Genomic DNA, 17,078 nt, shown 5'->3' with positions numbered 1-17,078 from the left:
TGCAGGAGACAAAGTTTTGTTGCAGGCCTGTTTAAAAATGAGTATTAAGTAGACATTTTCAGTGTTCATAGCTGTACTTGGGCAAGACAAAACCTTGAGATTGATCATAATGTGGTGTTCACAATGTCCAATGTCTAAATCACAATCTTTGTTTTTATTTTTTATTTTTGTGAGTTTGATTTCTCATGTCTGGGTTTGAACATTACATACATTTTCAAAATAAAGTTTTTTTTCAGACTTAACTATTTAAAAAAAAAAACTTTTTATTATTTATTGCTATTTTCTGGTATCTAGAACTAGTGGTTGTTGCCAGGAATCAAATAGCCCAAGGTTGCCTGCTTTCTAACCCCCTCACTTGTGGTCATGAATGAAAGATGATGATCCTGGATCCATGCTGCTGAAATAACTTTTGTTGGTGGTGTCTGGACTCTGTCGTAGATATAAAGTGAGGAGCTCTTTCAACCTGGGGGAGTTTGGTGTATAGAGCTGCTGCTCCTACACAATAAAAGAGGTCATCTGAGGTGGTATGGGCATTTGAAAGCCCCCACAGACTCCCCTGCACGTCTCCCTCAGGTTTGGACACCTTCCACTGGGAAGAAGACTTCAGGTAGACCCAGAACTGACTGGAAAGATTGTATATCCTCTCTAGAACTTGGCAACACCCTGGGATATATCCCAGGATTAAATTGAAATTATTTTGTTTAATTTAAAGGCTCCTGCATTCATAATTGGGTTTGCTCATTACATTAATTTGGAAATGAAGAAAGAACATATAAAATGTATCAACGCATAATTAAAATTTTATTTCATGTTTTGCTTTCATAATGATAATTAAAAAAAAAAAAAGTCCTGTTGTTGACAGTTCAGCAAAGTAAAGCTCTTTACCTTCACTGAAAGAAACTAACAATTGAAAATTTCTGGCTTTTATAAAGAATATTTTAAAACTTATGCTAAATAATGGAGAAACTGTTTAACTATTTAAATAACAATGCAAGTCTCAAATCTGCATTGCTTCTTACTTGCAAACAAGATAAGATAGAACTTTATTGATCCTGCAGGAAAGTGTTGAAAAGGAAGCTTTTTTTTTTTTGTGAGTGCTGGAAAAGGTAACCCTCATTTTCTCAATAGGTCTGCTTTTGCAGAGTAGGCTGCACACAATGGAATTATGATTTGATTAAATTCAGCTGTGCAGGATGTTTTTATATATTTTGGTCAAAGTCAGTAAAGTTCAAGTAGGTTTTATTGTCATTCACATCACGAGGAACATAAGGTGGAACAAAATTATGTACACTGGGTCCCAGTTGCATCCAACAATAGCAAAAGTATAAATTGTAAAAAGAAATGGTAAATAAGGATCTAAGAGATGAACTAAGAAATACGCTAAACTAAGAAATACGCTAAACACTAATGGTGCAAAATAATATTCCGAACATCTAAAAAATGTTAAATCTGGTCCTCTGGACATTTAAAGAATTGAATTTGAATGTCCAGAGGACCAGATTTAATTTTTTTTTTTTAGATTTTTTTCTACCTGGATTATTGAGCATGCATCAGAATATTCTGAACAGCAGCACAAATACGAGTCTGTGTGAGTAGAAGAGTACAAATTAACACAGCAGCATGAGATCAGCAGCATGGATAATCAGCAGCACATATCAACAAAGTGGCGTTGCAGTGATTTTTTTATTTTTTATTTTTTTCCCCACAGTGATTAGAGATTCATGAGTCTAACAGTCTCAGGGTAGAGCTGTTCCTTAGTCTAGTGGTTCTACACTTAATGCTTCTTAACCTTCTGCCTGAGGGGAGCAGGGCAAAAAGTGTGTGTGCTGGGTGAGTGGGGTTCTTCGTGATGCAGGTGGCCCTCTTCCTGCATCTGGAGGTGTAGATGTCTGAGATGGTGGGGAGACTGACTCCATCAGTCTTCTGTGCAGCCTTCACCACTCTCTGCAAAGCTTTTCTTTCTGCAGCTGTGCAGCCTCCATGCCACATGTTGATGCTGGAGCACAGGATGCTCTCCACTGCACACCTGTAGAAGGAGTTGAGGACTGAGCTTCCCAGACCAGCTCGTCTCAGCCGCCTGAGGAAGTAGTCTCTGATGAGCTTTCTTGATCAGGCTGGTGGTGTTGTTGCCCCAGCTGAGGTTGTCGTTCAGGTGTACACCCAAGTACTTGTAGCTGGAGACCACAGCCACTGCAGATCCTCTTATATTCAGGGGGTGGGGGGGTAGGTGTGTTTGTTCCATCTGAAGTCCACAACCATCTCCTTCATCTTCTTCACCTTCTTCACATTGATGTGAAGGTTGTTCTTCCTGCACCAGCTCTCCAGGTGTTTCACCTCCTGCCTGTAGCTGGACTCATCGTTGTTTGTGACACATCCAACCACCTCTATCGCTGTATGTCCCAACAAATATCCACACCTCCTCCTTACCACCTCAAATTTTGTTGTGACACACTTCTGAAGTTAAACTGGATATGCACAATATGTTTTTGTAAGACTTTTCCAGTGACCCTAAAACTGGTAGCTAAGATGAGGTGTTTTTTTTTTTTATCCAAGAAAAAAGATGCAAGTATGTACAGCTTCAATAAAAAAAAAATTAAATGAATATATTTAGTTTAGCTTGTCTTCTGTTTTTTTTCTTTTTGTTGTTTTTGTGCTGGTGTGTTCAGCGTCACGGCCCGGGCTGGCTGCTAAACTGAAGTGTATGAATCCATCAGTTCAATGTGATGACAATCAGATGACTCTGACCGTCAACCGGATCAAAGCGCCACATTTTCTTGTGGATAGAGATAAGCTCCATGTTTTAGTCCAAGGTTTGAGCTTATGCATTTAATCATATTTAATTTCTTTTTGCTTTGATACCGAACAGGTGATGAACCTCATACTCGTCTTTCTCGGATGCCCACTACAAGAGGGTTCTCCGTGAAGAGGTCCCGACGAGCTCTTCAGTTTGATGCTCGCTATCAGGGCTGTCGTGTTAACAAAGAGGTAAGCTTCCTCATGTAGTCTTCAAATCATACATTTACCAAACATCTTTGGTGTTTTCCTTCTGCAGGATGGTGAGTATGTCCTGCCACTGCTCTTTCAAGGGGCACCGAAGACCACGTCTTGCCCTAATGTGTTGACATCGCCTGCTGTTGTCTGCTTTCCATCAAAGATGGTGGTAAAGCTTGGTGGTGTAGCAGCGAGGGACCTCAAAATAAAAGGTAGGCAATGTATAATACAATTTATCAGCTCCAGTAAATAGTTTCAGCTCTTTATTAATTTATTTTAATAAGTTGTAACTAAAACTGTTGTAGCATCTGGCACATGGAAGCCTTTACCATTAACCTGCAGCAGCTGTGGATTGACTTTTAAAGAAGTTTCTGGAGAACTGGCACTGGTTGCTCCATACAACACCAACTTGTGTGTAGAGCTCAAGGTACGAGGGCAAATATTTATGGTCCATTTTAGAAACTGAGCTGTAAAGATGCTTTTAATTGACTCAGGTTTTTGTTGCAGGATGAAGAGTATTCACTTTCTCTTCAGTGGGGTGATTATGAGCTTTTGGCAGTATGCCCTTCAGTACCAGACACTACAACTGAAACACCAGCATCCCCTAGTGATGATAATCCAGCCCTGCAGCATCCTCGGAATGCTTATTCACAGATGTTCTCTCAAATGTTTCAGCCTCGGCCCACATCGACTCCAGCCCCTGGGGCACAGTTGCCACCATTTTTCTTTGCCACAAACTCTCCTGAAAACCAAAAGGGACCAGAAGCTCAGAGCCCTGCTTTCTCATTCATGCCACAGTTGCCTCATTTCTTTGCATTTCCCAGACCTGAATCGCCAGCACAGACTGGGATTGAAAATACTCCTGTAAAACGGGCCCAGTTTCCTCAGATGCCCCAGTATCAAGTTCCTTTTTTTTCAGAATTCCCCATGGTACCTGGATTTGTCCAACAAGAGACCCCATCGCCGCTTCCTGCCACCGGTACAGAGCCTTTTCCAACATCTGAGCTCACACAGGTGAACAAGGACAAGTTTCAAGCTTATCTGCAGTCGCAGTTTTCAGTGCTGCCTCAGCACTCTTTTCAGTCGTTCCTTAAACACCCACTTTTTTCAGAAGATAAAACTCAAGTTGCTGACTATCCCAAAACGGACACTAAACCGTTCCAACCTCAACACCCCCAAGTCTTCCAGTTCCCCATGTTGTATTATCCTCCTAATTATCCATCTAAAGGACAAAACACGTTGACTTTCACTGCAGCTCCTGCTACAACCACCAGTGAAGGCACAACTAAGCTTCCTGAACATTCTTTTTTCCAACCACACCCTTATATGCCAGTCTATTTACTTCCTGAACAGCCTTCCATGCCAGTATTTCTTCATCCTCCAAGCAAACCTTCTACAAATCCAGCTCCATCTGATCAGAATGAACATAAACCCGTCTACCATCCCATGCAACCTTTCTACCCTTTTCTTCCTGACCAGAGACAAACGGGGCATACAAGAAGCTAAAAACGACTATTGAGCTCCAGAGTGTGGCAAGTAATCTGAGGTTGCTTAAACTTGCAGGACACCCCCCCCCCCCCCCCAATAAAGCTATGATAAATTCTAAAAATGACTGTGGAATTAAAACATGTCAGGTCTTATTTTATAATGCAATATGCCAGGAATGCAAAATGTTTTATTTTATTTTTTTAGAGGGCGAATAAAGCAGTGGAACCTGGCACTTATGATTTTGTTTTTGTCAGTCATTTTCATTATGCATTCTTGAAAAGTAAACGTTCATATAAAGATTTAGAACTTTGTTTTAAAATAGCTTAGCCAACATTTAAAAACCCAACCATTGTAGTGACAGAAAAGAGAAACCATTATATCAGCCAAAACACAAACCCTTGTTTTATTCAATTGTAAGAAGCCAAAGTTGCATTTGGATGTGAAAACTTAGGAGTAAATCCAAAAAAAAACCCGGCTTTTCAGGAAATATGTGAATGGTGATAGATGTCCAAATTTCAACAAAATATTTTGAAACTTTTGTGATTGAGAAATTTTAAAAAGAACTTCAGGAAAACCATTTTTGTAGGAGGAACACTGACACAAAATTCGTTAGGACCTGTGTTATATGCTACAACGACTTGCCGTACAGGGCGGTTAACTGCCCGGCTGCTCTGACGCTACACACGCAGTTTGACGTCATCGTGGGAGTGTCGACCATCGGGAGAAATGAACGGTCATCAACACGGTCCTCTGACCGCCCGTGTAAGTTGAAGCCAACAAAACTCACGCTTATTTGCGAACCGTTTTATGAATGAAGTGCGTTTTCACGCGCTGGTCTGACTCGCAGAGAGTCTGAGGAGCGTTTACCTTGTTCACCGTGTTGTCGCTGCCGCCTGGCGGTGTGCCATGTTTTCCTGAAGCTAACCGTGGCTGAAGCACGAGCGCTGTTTTTTAGCCGGAGAGCTTAGCCAGCCTGCAAATTGACAGGCTGAGTAATCAGGCGTCGAATTAGCGCCTTGATTCACCACCCAGGACGTCAACGGGGGAGCATGTACAGTACATTTTATTCTGATTTATGAGCTCATCTTGTAGACAACTTTACCAACTCCACGTCAGCTTCTAGAAAAGTAAACGCTTTGTGCTAAAGCTTAACACGCTTTTTTTTTTTTTGGTTCAAAAACTAATTGGTTAACCCTTTACAAACTAAACCGCCACCATGAAATAAAGGAAAACCTTGTGGGAGTAGGTGACAGATGGCAACTCAATGCCTCCTCCCGTCTAAACTGGGTGTTAAAGCTTCACACCTGCGAGGGCCGTTTGCTCTCGTTGCTGTCAGATTGTCTTAAACATTTTTTTTTTTTAAGTTTCACGCTGCAATAATTTAACACCTGTATTCATGACTCCGTATCAGGATGTTAATAACAGAGTGCTAGTTGCATGAATCCAGCATGATGGTCGAAGGCTCTATGTGCAAGATCTGGTAATCCGGTATAACTGTATAATAGCTTATTTTGTCAGCAGCTGTAATGTGCACTATTGTATGCAGACTGTAAAAGAAAAGCTCTTAAATAATCCTAACTCGTAATATTGTGCGTTTATCATTCAGACCCTGTGAGACCAAGGAGCTTGACCCGCATAGCACCACCCGCGGTGTGCGCCGTGCAATAAAACGAACGCTCCTAGCCGCGCCATGCTAGCTTGTGCTGCTACATACCAGTTGAAAAGTCAGGACATTTCATTAAACTGTCCACGCTGCTTTGACTTGAGATAATACGAAGGTTAGCAGCACTCCAGGAAGCTCAGCTAAACTCTGTTGATAATCTCTGAAGATTTAGCGTGTTTCGGCCTGGGACCATCAGCTAGCTAGTTGCCAATTTCACCTTTTACCTCCAGCTGATCGTTGGGTTCTGTCCTTTGCTGCAACTAATCAAACACCAACAATGGCCGTACATTGATGATTATCAGGTCTGGTCATTCCTAGAAATGTTTGGTCTTGGTACAGCTCAAAACACCCAAATGCACTTGTGGTGAGGTGTAAAGTTAATTTATTACAAAGCTGGGTTTATAAAGGGATAGTAGTGTTAATCTCTTTAAGATATCTTTAAGGCCTTTGTTTCACACAACAGTCTACTTAAAAGGACAAACCTCTTATTTCTGAACGCCTGGTGACAATCTAATTAAACTGAGCATGAAAACCTCATCTAGTTTTCCTTTAACCCTATTTTTGTTGTTCATTGTCGCATAACTCTTAGAAGTTTATCTGGAAGACAGATAAATGATAAATGTCTTTTCCAGACATCCCTGAGACTATTTCTGCACTATTAATTAACAATGTGCAGGTAATTAAGCTGAAATTCCTTTGAGGCCCCCTGCTGTACTGAATGAAACCAAATTAAATGGATTAGGCTCTTTTAAATAGTTTAGTGATGCCCAAAGAAGTTTTAATTAAAATGCTTTTTTTATTCTGCAAAAGGTGACAGTAAAACATGACACTAATCTAACATACATAAATCTTATATAATAAGCAATGTTATTATGTTAAAGTCTCCGCGCTTTTCCTTTTGTGTGTTGTATCTTTTTATTTTAGATCCTCCAAACCTCCAAATGATTGTTTTTATACACATATGAGCTTTAGGAAAGGCAGCTTTGTATGTTCAAAGGTTTTAAATTTTAAATTTCAACTTTCTTTTTACTACTTCTTTTTTTTTTTTTTTTTTTTTTGCAGCATGTGATTTTTCTAAATATCTATCGACAGAGCGGACTAAAGTTCGACTGCAGCTTGGTTTGGAAAAGTTACCCAGAGAAAGCGGTGTCAAATATTGGCTTGGATTATTCCAACGTCTTTTCCCCCGTGTTGATAGATACATGGATCTGCTGACCACATCTGGAGGTATGGTTTTCTACCATCATACACGACTCATTTGACTGTAATTAAATGGTAATAAACATTTGAATTTAGTCTTTGCATTTCCTTGATTGCACTTCCTATTTACAATCAATTGGACGTTGCACATTTATATGATGTGTGACAGCTGCCTTTGTTTTATATATCTTAAAACTTTGACTCTTTTAAGTGTTAATCTTAATGAAAACCTCTTTTTTTTAATGTACAAATAAACCACTATTTAATATTTTTGCTGTAATCAAAATCATGAAATTAAAATCTGCAAAAAAATAAAAATAGAAGTGTTTTTCTTCCTTGTGTCCCAAAAGTATTTGGCACCAGTAATATGTATGTGGACATGCACAGCACTCTGTAAAGCTGCTGTGACATTGGAGCTCTGCATGCACAGAGTGATAGGTGAATACTGGCTGACCCACTTTGGACTTCCCCTTCAGCCCGGAGGAGTCGGATGTCATTGTATTTTCACTGCAGATGCAGGATTTAGTTGCACATCTGTGTGAAATATTTAATATTCCTCGTCTTAGTCTTAGTTTGGAGCTTTAAAAAGGTTATTTCAAAGTGACTCTGTGATCGCATTTAAGTAGTTATGAAGTGCTAATACAATGCTTTAAGTGTTGCTTTAAGATGATCGTGAAATCAGTTTGCTGCTACATCTTTTTGTTTCATCTACCTTTTTTATATGGTTACTGAGCGCCTCGATACATGAGTCATTGGGATGTTCTTTGTGAGATTTGAAGCAGCTGCCATAACAACCTGAGCACAGCTATTAGGAGCATGAGAAAACCTGCTTTAACACCAAGTGTATGCCATAGATGAATTGTATTATCTAGAATGAACACGCTTGAGAAAATGCAATCGTTTGTGTACAGATATGCTAAAATTTGGGCAACTTGAGGATCTTTAGTGAGTGAACTGTAACGACAACAAAAACAACCTCTGAGCATATTGTTCATCCAGTGCTGGTTACAGATATATGCACACACAAATATTACTGAAGTGTTTTCCGTTCTTATCAGATGGAGGCCTACCTGCAGGACCAGCGTCAAATGAATCACCGCATATCTGTAATGGAGCGTTTTATTGGATTTTTGGTGTTAAATTGCTCTGCTGCCTTGTTAAGTGATCCTTTGTGCTGACTTATAGGATTTTTTTTTCCGGTTTGCCTGGAAAGTAGTCCCGTGCATTACCTAAAGATATCCGTTACATTAGGGTTTTCGTCGGTACTTGTGAAAATATGCAGGACTCCTTGATGCATGGCTCAACACCGGAGAACTCTCTCTTCAGGACAAGACTCGGTGGTCCACCTCCCGATACATCTCAAGGATAAGGTCTTGATGACCAGAATGTTCATATTTTGGACAGATGGTTTTGAGAGGGCGGTGAAGGAAGCCATTTACTTCAAATGAGACAATACTTTAAACAGAGGTCTCAGATTTTAACTTTCAAAAAATGACAGTATAGATTTATTAGGTTTGATTTCCAGTCGGCGCCACTCCAATTCACACCTTCACGCAGGTGACCCAAACATCTCTTGTGAGCCAGGCAGAACCCAACGAGCCTCCGCTGTGCGGGGACGAGTAGTTCCAGTCTGATCTGCAGGTGCATCAGAACCTCATGCAGTTCTATAAAGCTGTGAGCTCCACACACTCCAGACATTTTAGAACTGATAAAGCCTCTGGGTGAGAAGTGAAATGTCTTCAGCTTCAGAATAGAAGTCCTTTTGTTTTTAACCTTTATTTTTTTTATTGTTTTGGATTGATCATGACCTGGATGAATGAGAATCTTCACCAGCGTACTGTTTTTTAAAAAGTTTTTATCAAGGCTGGGCGAGCCAGATCCAAAGGAACATCACAAACCTGCAGCTTAAATGCATTTTTCATACAAATAAACTGTAGGTAAATCATGCTTTATGCTGAGGAGTTGGTATAAAGTCATACTCGGGGTATGCACGTAAGAAGACATTCTGTGCCACAAAATATACCTTCCATCTATGATCCTTCTGATTTAACATCAGGTCTTTGGTTTCAGTCTCATGTGATGCAGAGGCAAAAGCACAAGATCAGATAAGCTATTGACATCTTTGTGACACTGAAGTGGCTCGTTTGCTTGCAGTGATTAGTTTTGTGTGCAAACCTTAGTTGATGCTAATCCTGTCACTTCTGGACAAGGGTGCATTCAATGTTCTGAAGCTGATATTTACACATTTGTTTGCTTTGCACATTTGCAACACGGAATATCTCCCAGGCCCTCAGACGAGCTGTGCAGGTGACGACGGAGCTGTAACCGCCATGTTTTCTTGTTTTGTTAGTTTCTGACTATTAAGTGTTGCAGCCATGTCATGTGAAGGTTTTTACGCTATTTTATGTTAATATCATTTGTGCAGTGGTGTAAATAATTATGTATCAAGGCTCATCAAACATAAACCAATTCATTTAATAGAAGATCTCTTAGGTCTTTTTAGGTCAGCAGATTTTGAGCTTTTAGGTGTTTTTCTATATTAGCTGTAGAACATTTTAATCTGTTTTTCTTTACATTCCTTTTTTTTTTTTTTACCTTTCTGAAGCATGAAAAAAGTAAATGTACTTTTGTCTGTGCTTCATTTAGCTGTTCCTTAGTTGTGAGTCAGAAGAGAAGAGGCCGGGCTGATGGTAAGCACTCCGTCAAACTTGTTTCCTCCTCTCCTCTAGCTTATTTTTGTCATTACATGATGATAAACCAAAGCAAACCGTGCTTGGTATAAACCAACATGTCTACGCAAATTCTTGGAATGAGCGCTCACGATACAGAATTTAGTCTGGTTAGAAAACGGATGCAAAGGGGAGGCTGCTGTGGATTGTGGAGCACCTTGTATCAGAGGTTTCTGTTGAGAATTAGTCACGTTTTTTATTTATCGCACATAGTTTCTTGGTTATTTTTCCCCCACTTTTTTTTTTTTTTGTTTGTTTTTTTTTGGTTAGCATCTTCCAAGCGACTGTTAATTTATTTAATGAACACCTTCTGAAATGTAATTATTTGAAATAATTCACAGGTAGTTTAAAAAGCAGCTTTGAACATGGAAGGCAAAACATTTCAGAAAGTGTTCACACAAGTTGTTTTTGCTGTTCTGGGTTGACATTTTAAGACATGCCACATGATTATGAGCTAAAGTCAGTTCCTGCCGTTTTCACTGAAGTGAACATTTTATGTTCCAGTCATTATTAAATATTGTTGATGATTTTTAAATTGAAGGACACAGCTGTGGTCTTGTCCATGTCAGCCCAGTTTTTGTTGTTTTTGCTTCACATTATTTTTTTTATGTTCCTCACTGCTGCATGTTTTAATTCATTTTATTTTCCTTTTTGTGGTAGACAAGCATGACATTGAGCCAAGCCACAGATGCATGTCCACTCAAAAGGCCCAACTGAGCGCCATCCCCTCTGCTTCCCGGCTTTCACTCGGCCTCTCAGGGGGGGGGTGTCTAGTCTCCTGCAACCCCCAAGTAGAACCTCATCGTGAAACTGGAGGTCTCTGATGGATCAGGGTAGTAGCGAGCAGAGTCCAGAGGAGCCAGATGCAGGAGGCCGAGCGGATCCTGAGGTCGGCAGGAGGGCATCGGAGTCAGAGCACGGCTTGTCCAAAATCACCCACAATGCCCTGGAGAACATGGGAGCGTTGGGCCATGGCCTGAAGCAGTTCTTCCAGCCACAGCGCCGACGCTCCTCCGTTTCCCCGCATGACTCCGCCGTGTCCTGCACGAGCGCCCCTCCCTCCGAACCCACCGATGTTGGGTCAGAAGTGGGGGACGCTCCCGCCTCCTTGGCCCTGCCTTTGGATTCTGACAACGCTGCTGCTTCCGCCCCTCCCGCAGCTCTGAGCCGTGTTCTGCAGCAGATCCGAGGTCCGCCGATGATGAAGCGAGGCACCAGCCTGCAGAGCCGCCGCAACAAGGCGGGGGCCCCTGGTGATCCTCCCCAGAAAGGAAGCCCGCAGATCCACAGGCGGAGCACTCACGAGGCTCTGCTGCAGGCTGGACGCCCACGCTCATCCTCTACCACGGATACACCCACCAGTCCAGCCCTGGCGGACATGTTGCTGACCTCTGGATACCACTCCACTGAGGAGCCAGACAAGGTGAGGGTCTCAGGTGGTCCACTGTAACATGCTCATTATGCAACTAAACATTATTTACAATGAAACTAATTCCTGTGATGCATTTTATGAGTTGATGCTACGTTAACCACGTTATAGAAAAACCTGATCTACAGTTAACTCGGTGACTTTATATAAGCACATTTCCAATATTCATGGAAGTCCCAAAACTGAAAGGAGCCACATCAGTGACTAAATCCTTAGTCAAGACTATCCATGGAGTCTTCTGTCCTTATGTCCCCTGTTCCTACAAACGCATAACGAGTGTGTCGTAACAAACGCGTATTAATCCTAAAGCGTTCTATTCCTAGAAGAGTTGGCCTTAACATATAAAACATTCAGTTTGAATTTGTTAGTTTGCATCAGCGATGCAAGAAATTTGTATTTGTCAGATTCTAAAATTAAACGGGTAGAGGTGACTCTTGTACTAAAGTGTGAGCACGAACGTCAAAACCTAGCGGGCTGGAAAATCGTATTAAGAGACTCTGGATGGTTTAGATGTGTCCTGAATGCGCCACAGAATGGGAAGATGAGTTGTCAGTGTGCGAAGGTCAGATATTGCCTTTGACTGGTTGGACACTGTTTGCTTTAAGCCTTTCTAAATTTAGCGTTTGTCATCTCTCAGTACACTTCAGGTCAGCTGACTGCTCACAGGGGTAAACACTCTCAAACTTGTAACTATTTTTGAGCTCAAAATGGAAAAAAAAACCTGTTGAAAATGCACTGAAATGTGTCCGGTTTAAATGATCTGAGGACTACAGATGACAGCAGACGTAAAAATAGTAAACATATTCAATCAAATACATTTCAATTTATTACCACATTAATTAGCTGATAACTCACCAAAACTATTGGATTACAGACATTACGATTAACATTAAATGAGGTTTTGATTAGATTTAGGCTCTCATCAATACAGTCGAAAAGAGCCATTGTTTTTATTTATCAATATTTTACCGATGAGTCATTGATCGGGGGAGGTTTTATCTTTGAAACAGTTAGTTTTTCACAGTTTGTTAGAAAAATAAACCAGCTCTGTTATGCTGCTTTCTGAATGGACACTAAATCCTTTAATCCATCCATCTTTCTATGGGCCACTGTTTAGTTTTGGTGAATGGAGATAAAGTGGAAAACCATTTTTTTCTCGTCTTGTTTGTCCTGCAAGTTATCTGAAGAACTGAGCACAGCATTGTGGTAAATATTAAGGGACGCGGTTTAAAAGCCTGTTTCACACATGGCATGAATCTGTGACTGTAACATTAATGCTTACAGTATGTACAGGGTTTGGGATAACGTATGCAGCTAGGGATGCACGATATTATCGGCATGGTATTGACCGATATTAGCGATAAAGTTAAATATCGGACATTGGCCATTCCATCAAAAATAACTCACTGATGTAAAAGGCTTCTGTTTTAAGTTAATTTTTAATTTAAGAAACTGTCAAGTTTATCTATTAATGCACTACTATTTATGCTCTTTTCACTTGTCACTTGTGAACAGGTTAGATTTGTGAAAATTGACAAATTTGCACCGTTGAAGTGTTGTCATTGTGTTAGAGTAAATGTCACAAATTTGCCATTAAACATAATTTAAGTTGAAGTGTTGCATCGTTTTCAGGCCTCTTTTTGACATCTGCATTTGGTAGCAGGCCACATTGACAAAGACCATGCAGAATAATGTAGTAGTTTAATTCCACCGTAGAGAAAGCTACTGTATGTAGTGTCTGTAAGTAGATCTAGGGAAAAATATCGGTATTGGTATCGGCTATCGGCTATCGGCCAAATAAAGTTTTAACATATCGGCATATTGGATATTGGCCAAAAATCCAATATATGCTGCCCCTTTTTTTTTTTTTTTTTTTTAAGGAAAGGCCTTGCTTTTTCAGCAAAACTATTTCAAATCACTGTCTGCACAACACTGAGCTTCAAAGGTCTTTGTGCCAAACTTTCAACAGTCGACCTGTGATCTAACTAAAACATTGATTTTTGACTTCTAAAGAAACACAATGGAAGCCCCTAACTGTAACTGCAGCAGTGGATCCTTTCAATGCTAATGTGTCCGTCCCAACTTTTCACAAACATGTAGCTGACATTAAATATAAATATCAGTTTCAAATGATACAATAGTTTTTTTTTTTTTTTTTTTTTTACCAAATAATTTTCAGATAGTAAATTTGTTTTTTTTTCATCTGATTTGATTTGATAATACATATAAGGTCGAAATGACCAAAAATATGCATGTTAGGCTGCCTGCAGGCCCAGGCCTCCATTGCAAAAGAAATTTGTGATCTCACTGGGATTTGCCTGGTTACATAAATGTCAAATAAAAATAAATAAAAACTTGCAAAACAATAAAAATAGTTTTAAATATGCATGGTAAAACTGTGTTCCAAATCAACAACCGCTGAATCTTTTGTTTCTAGAAATAACCTGCAGCTTTAGTGAATTTGTCTCAGGTTAATTTTAAATAAATGTTATTATTTTATCAACCCGTTTCCTCAGGGAAATCCTGAAATAAATTTAAAAATATTTAGCCACCTTTGTCTTAGTCGTTTCTCAAAAATAAAGCAAAAATGTCTGAGGGGTCACATTTGTTATTTCAGCAGCCTTTTTAAAGCCTTTTGTTTTCTTTAGTTGCATTTTATATTTTAATGTCCTAAAGCTGGAAATATGCAGATATTTATCTTAAGGCACTTTGTTTGACAGACGCCACCTGCTGTTAAAACGTGTAATTACAAAAGTTATTTTTGTGCCATAAAACCAACTATTGTTCTCAAACACCTTCCTTTACCGTCACTTGATTCCCAAACAACTGTTCATATTTAAAATGTTCACATTTCAAGACTTTTACATTTTTTATCCTACAAAAATCATATTTTAAGCTATAACTATTGTCAGTAGAAAATATTTCTCCTGGGAATTTTTTTTTGATAATAATACGATCCTTATTTTATATACATATATATCCATCTGATATTTGCTGCACATTTTTCTCCAGAGTAAAACATTAAAAAAAAAAATCTACTTTTAAACACTTTATACTCATATTGGACAAAACATTCACTAAATGGAGACAATAAATTACTATGCATATCTTTTCCGTCATTATCTGTTTCTATAATTATGCATTTTTAGTCGTTCATTATTGACTTTAATATGAATTTTAATGTCCATATAAATTCTAGGTAATTAAAAAGATTATTTCCCTTCTTTTTCCATTTTCTTCTATTTTTTAATAAGCTGGATCGTTGTGATGGATCAGGCCCTGCTGTGTCCCCCAGTGCCCTCTCTTATGGCACTGAAGGGTACGATGTGGTTGACAATACACCAGACCCCCAGCGTACCAAGCAGGCCATCGCACAGTTGCAGCAGAAGATCCTGAAGCTCACAGAACAAATCAAGATCGAACAAACCGCTCGTGACGACAACGTGGCCGAATACCTGAAGCTTGCCAATAATGCAGACAAACAACAGAGTGCACGCATCAAACAGGTGTTTGAGAAGAAGAACCAAAAGTCTGCTCAGACTATCCAGCAGCTGCAGAGGAAGCTCGAGCACTACCATCGGAAACTTCGTGAGGTGGAGCACAACGGTATCCCTCGCCAGCCCAAAGATGTTTTAAGAGACATGCACCAGGGGCTAAAAGATGTTGGAGCTAAGGTTTGGGTTTTTCAGGGTTGTTCTTCTGCCACAAGACTAGTTCTAGGTTTTATATCATTTTGTACTTGACACAAATCTTTACATTTCCATACAAATCACAATGCTGTATATAGACACTCTGCTTAGTTTATTAATGCTGCTCATGTGTTTCTCATAAATGCTCAAATGGACAATTTTTTTAGCCAAACATGTTCATGTTACACCAGTGTAACTCTTACTAGACCTTATTTCTCTTTCATTTTTATATTGACGCAGTAACTGTATCAACTTAATTGTAATTCTTCTTATTTCCAGGTCACGGGAGGCCTGTCCAGCATCTCCCAAGCCACTCATTCTGCAGCTGGAGCTGTGGTATCCAAGCCAAGGGAGATAGCCTCCCTCATTCGCAACAAGTTTGGGAGCGCAGACAACATCGCAGCTCTGAAAGACTCTTTGGATGAAGCGCAGGGAGAGGAAGGTGTCAGTCCTGGGGGATCAAGGCCTCTGGGGACAGGACAGTTACAATCCAGCCCAAAGTATGGTAGTGAAGATGACTGTTCTAGTGCTACTTCTGGTTCTGCAGGAGCTAACAGCACCCCTGGAGCCCCTGGAGGTCCTCCTAGCTCTAGGGGAATTACTCTTGATCCACAAGCCTCAGGCTTCGATGCCATACTTCATGAGATCCAAGAACTCCGGGATAACCAGGGTCGACTAGAAGAGTCCTTTGAAAATTTGAAATCTCACTATCAGCGGGACTACACCATGATCATGGAGGCCTTACAAGAGGAGCGGTACAGGTAGCATTACCATTTACACTGTAGCATTATCTTAGCAGTTACAATGCTGGGTTTTCTGACCTGTGAGTGTTTTGCAGGTGTGAACGCTTAGAGGAACAACTCAACGACTTGACAGAACTGCACCAGAATGAAATTCTTAACCTCAAACAGGAGCTAGCTAGCATGGAGGAGAAGATCGCCTACCAGTCCTACGAAAGAGCGAGGGACATCCAGGCAAGCTTCACCATGAACAGCATTTCCGTTTCTTATCACTCCTTTTTTTTTTTTTAATCTGACGGTTTTGTCTCCAACACTTAGGAGGCGCTAGAGGCTTGTCAGACACGCATCTCCAAGATGGAGCTGCAGCAGCAGCAGCAGCAGGTGGTGCAGCTGGAGGGGTTGGAGAACGCCACAGCACGGACTCTTCTCGGAAAATTAATCAACGTGCTGCTAGCTGTCATGGCCGTCCTTTTGGTGTTCGTGTCCACCGTGGCCAACTGTGTCGTCCCCTTGATGAAAACCCGCAGCCGCACACTTTCTACTGTACTTCTTGTAATCCTGCTCGCCTTCCTGTGGAGGCACTGGGACGCCATTTCAGAGTATCTGCATCGCTTCCTTCTGCACCCCAGATGACCTGCTATGAAAGACGAATTGGAACAATGAAGGGACTTGGGCTTTGAGACTGAAACTTAAAGGGAGGACCTATACAGGAAGTTGTCTACTACACTCAGGAGTGTATCAGAGGTTTTGTCACTTTACCACTTTCTGAGCTGCGTGTTGGGAAGAATCAAAGAAGAAACGGTCTGGATGGTTGACAGACGGTGGCACAAGCACATGCTGTAGGAGTGAATGGAGCGTAGTTGAAGGAGGAGCTGAGAGAACCGCACACTTGATTTCTCTCCTGAGTGAATTTGTTTACACGTGAAAAACGTTGTTTTTTTCACTTCGATCTTATTGTTTTGAATTTGATTCAGTTGGTATTGTTTTGAAGTCACTGCTACTTTTTAATACGACTTATTATTGCATTTTGTTTGTAACCGTAACGAGCTGACTGTGTTCTGCAGCTTAGTGTCCCAGGTTTTTATTTGTAATGGTTTTCTCTTTCGCTCTTGTATTTTTGAGTTGTCAACCTGCTTTTCTTTTCTCTTT

General features: G+C 40.4%; 1 protein-coding gene across 1 annotated transcript; it reads left to right on the top strand.

Annotated features, from left to right (window-relative positions):
- The first annotated feature begins 9,992 nt into the window (after positions 1 to 9,992).
- tmcc1b (transmembrane and coiled-coil domain family 1b) lies at positions 9,993 to 16,790 on the top strand. The gene is made up of 6 exons (XM_037679493.1): positions 9,993 to 10,032; positions 10,732 to 11,494; positions 14,755 to 15,174; positions 15,469 to 15,950; positions 16,028 to 16,163; positions 16,248 to 16,790. The coding sequence occupies exons 2-6, from the start codon at positions 10,895 to 10,897 to the stop codon at positions 16,560 to 16,562; spliced, it is 1,953 nt and encodes a 650-aa protein (XP_037535421.1). The 5' UTR covers positions 9,993 to 10,032; positions 10,732 to 10,894; the 3' UTR covers positions 16,563 to 16,790.
- Positions 16,791 to 17,078: the final 288 nt, after the last annotated feature.

The sequence above is a fragment of the Nematolebias whitei genome, chromosome 7 (assembly GCF_014905685.2).
Source record: "Nematolebias whitei isolate Nwh7 chromosome 7, NemWhi1, whole genome shotgun sequence".
Taxonomy (NCBI): Eukaryota; Metazoa; Chordata; class Actinopteri; order Cyprinodontiformes; family Rivulidae; genus Nematolebias; species Nematolebias whitei.
This window is presented reverse-complemented; position numbering and strand designations above follow the sequence as displayed.

Coding starts and splice junctions, on each gene's coding strand:
- tmcc1b (XM_037679493.1), top strand. CDS start 10,895: ATGGATCAGGGTAGTAGCGAGCAGAGTCCAGAGGAGCCAGATGCAGGA. Junction 15,175..15,468: donor TAAAAGATGTTGGAGCTAAG/GTTTGGGTTTTT, acceptor TCTTATTTCCAG/GTCACGGGAGGCCTGTCCAG. Junction 16,164..16,247: donor AAAGAGCGAGGGACATCCAG/GCAAGCTTCACC, acceptor TCCAACACTTAG/GAGGCGCTAGAGGCTTGTCA.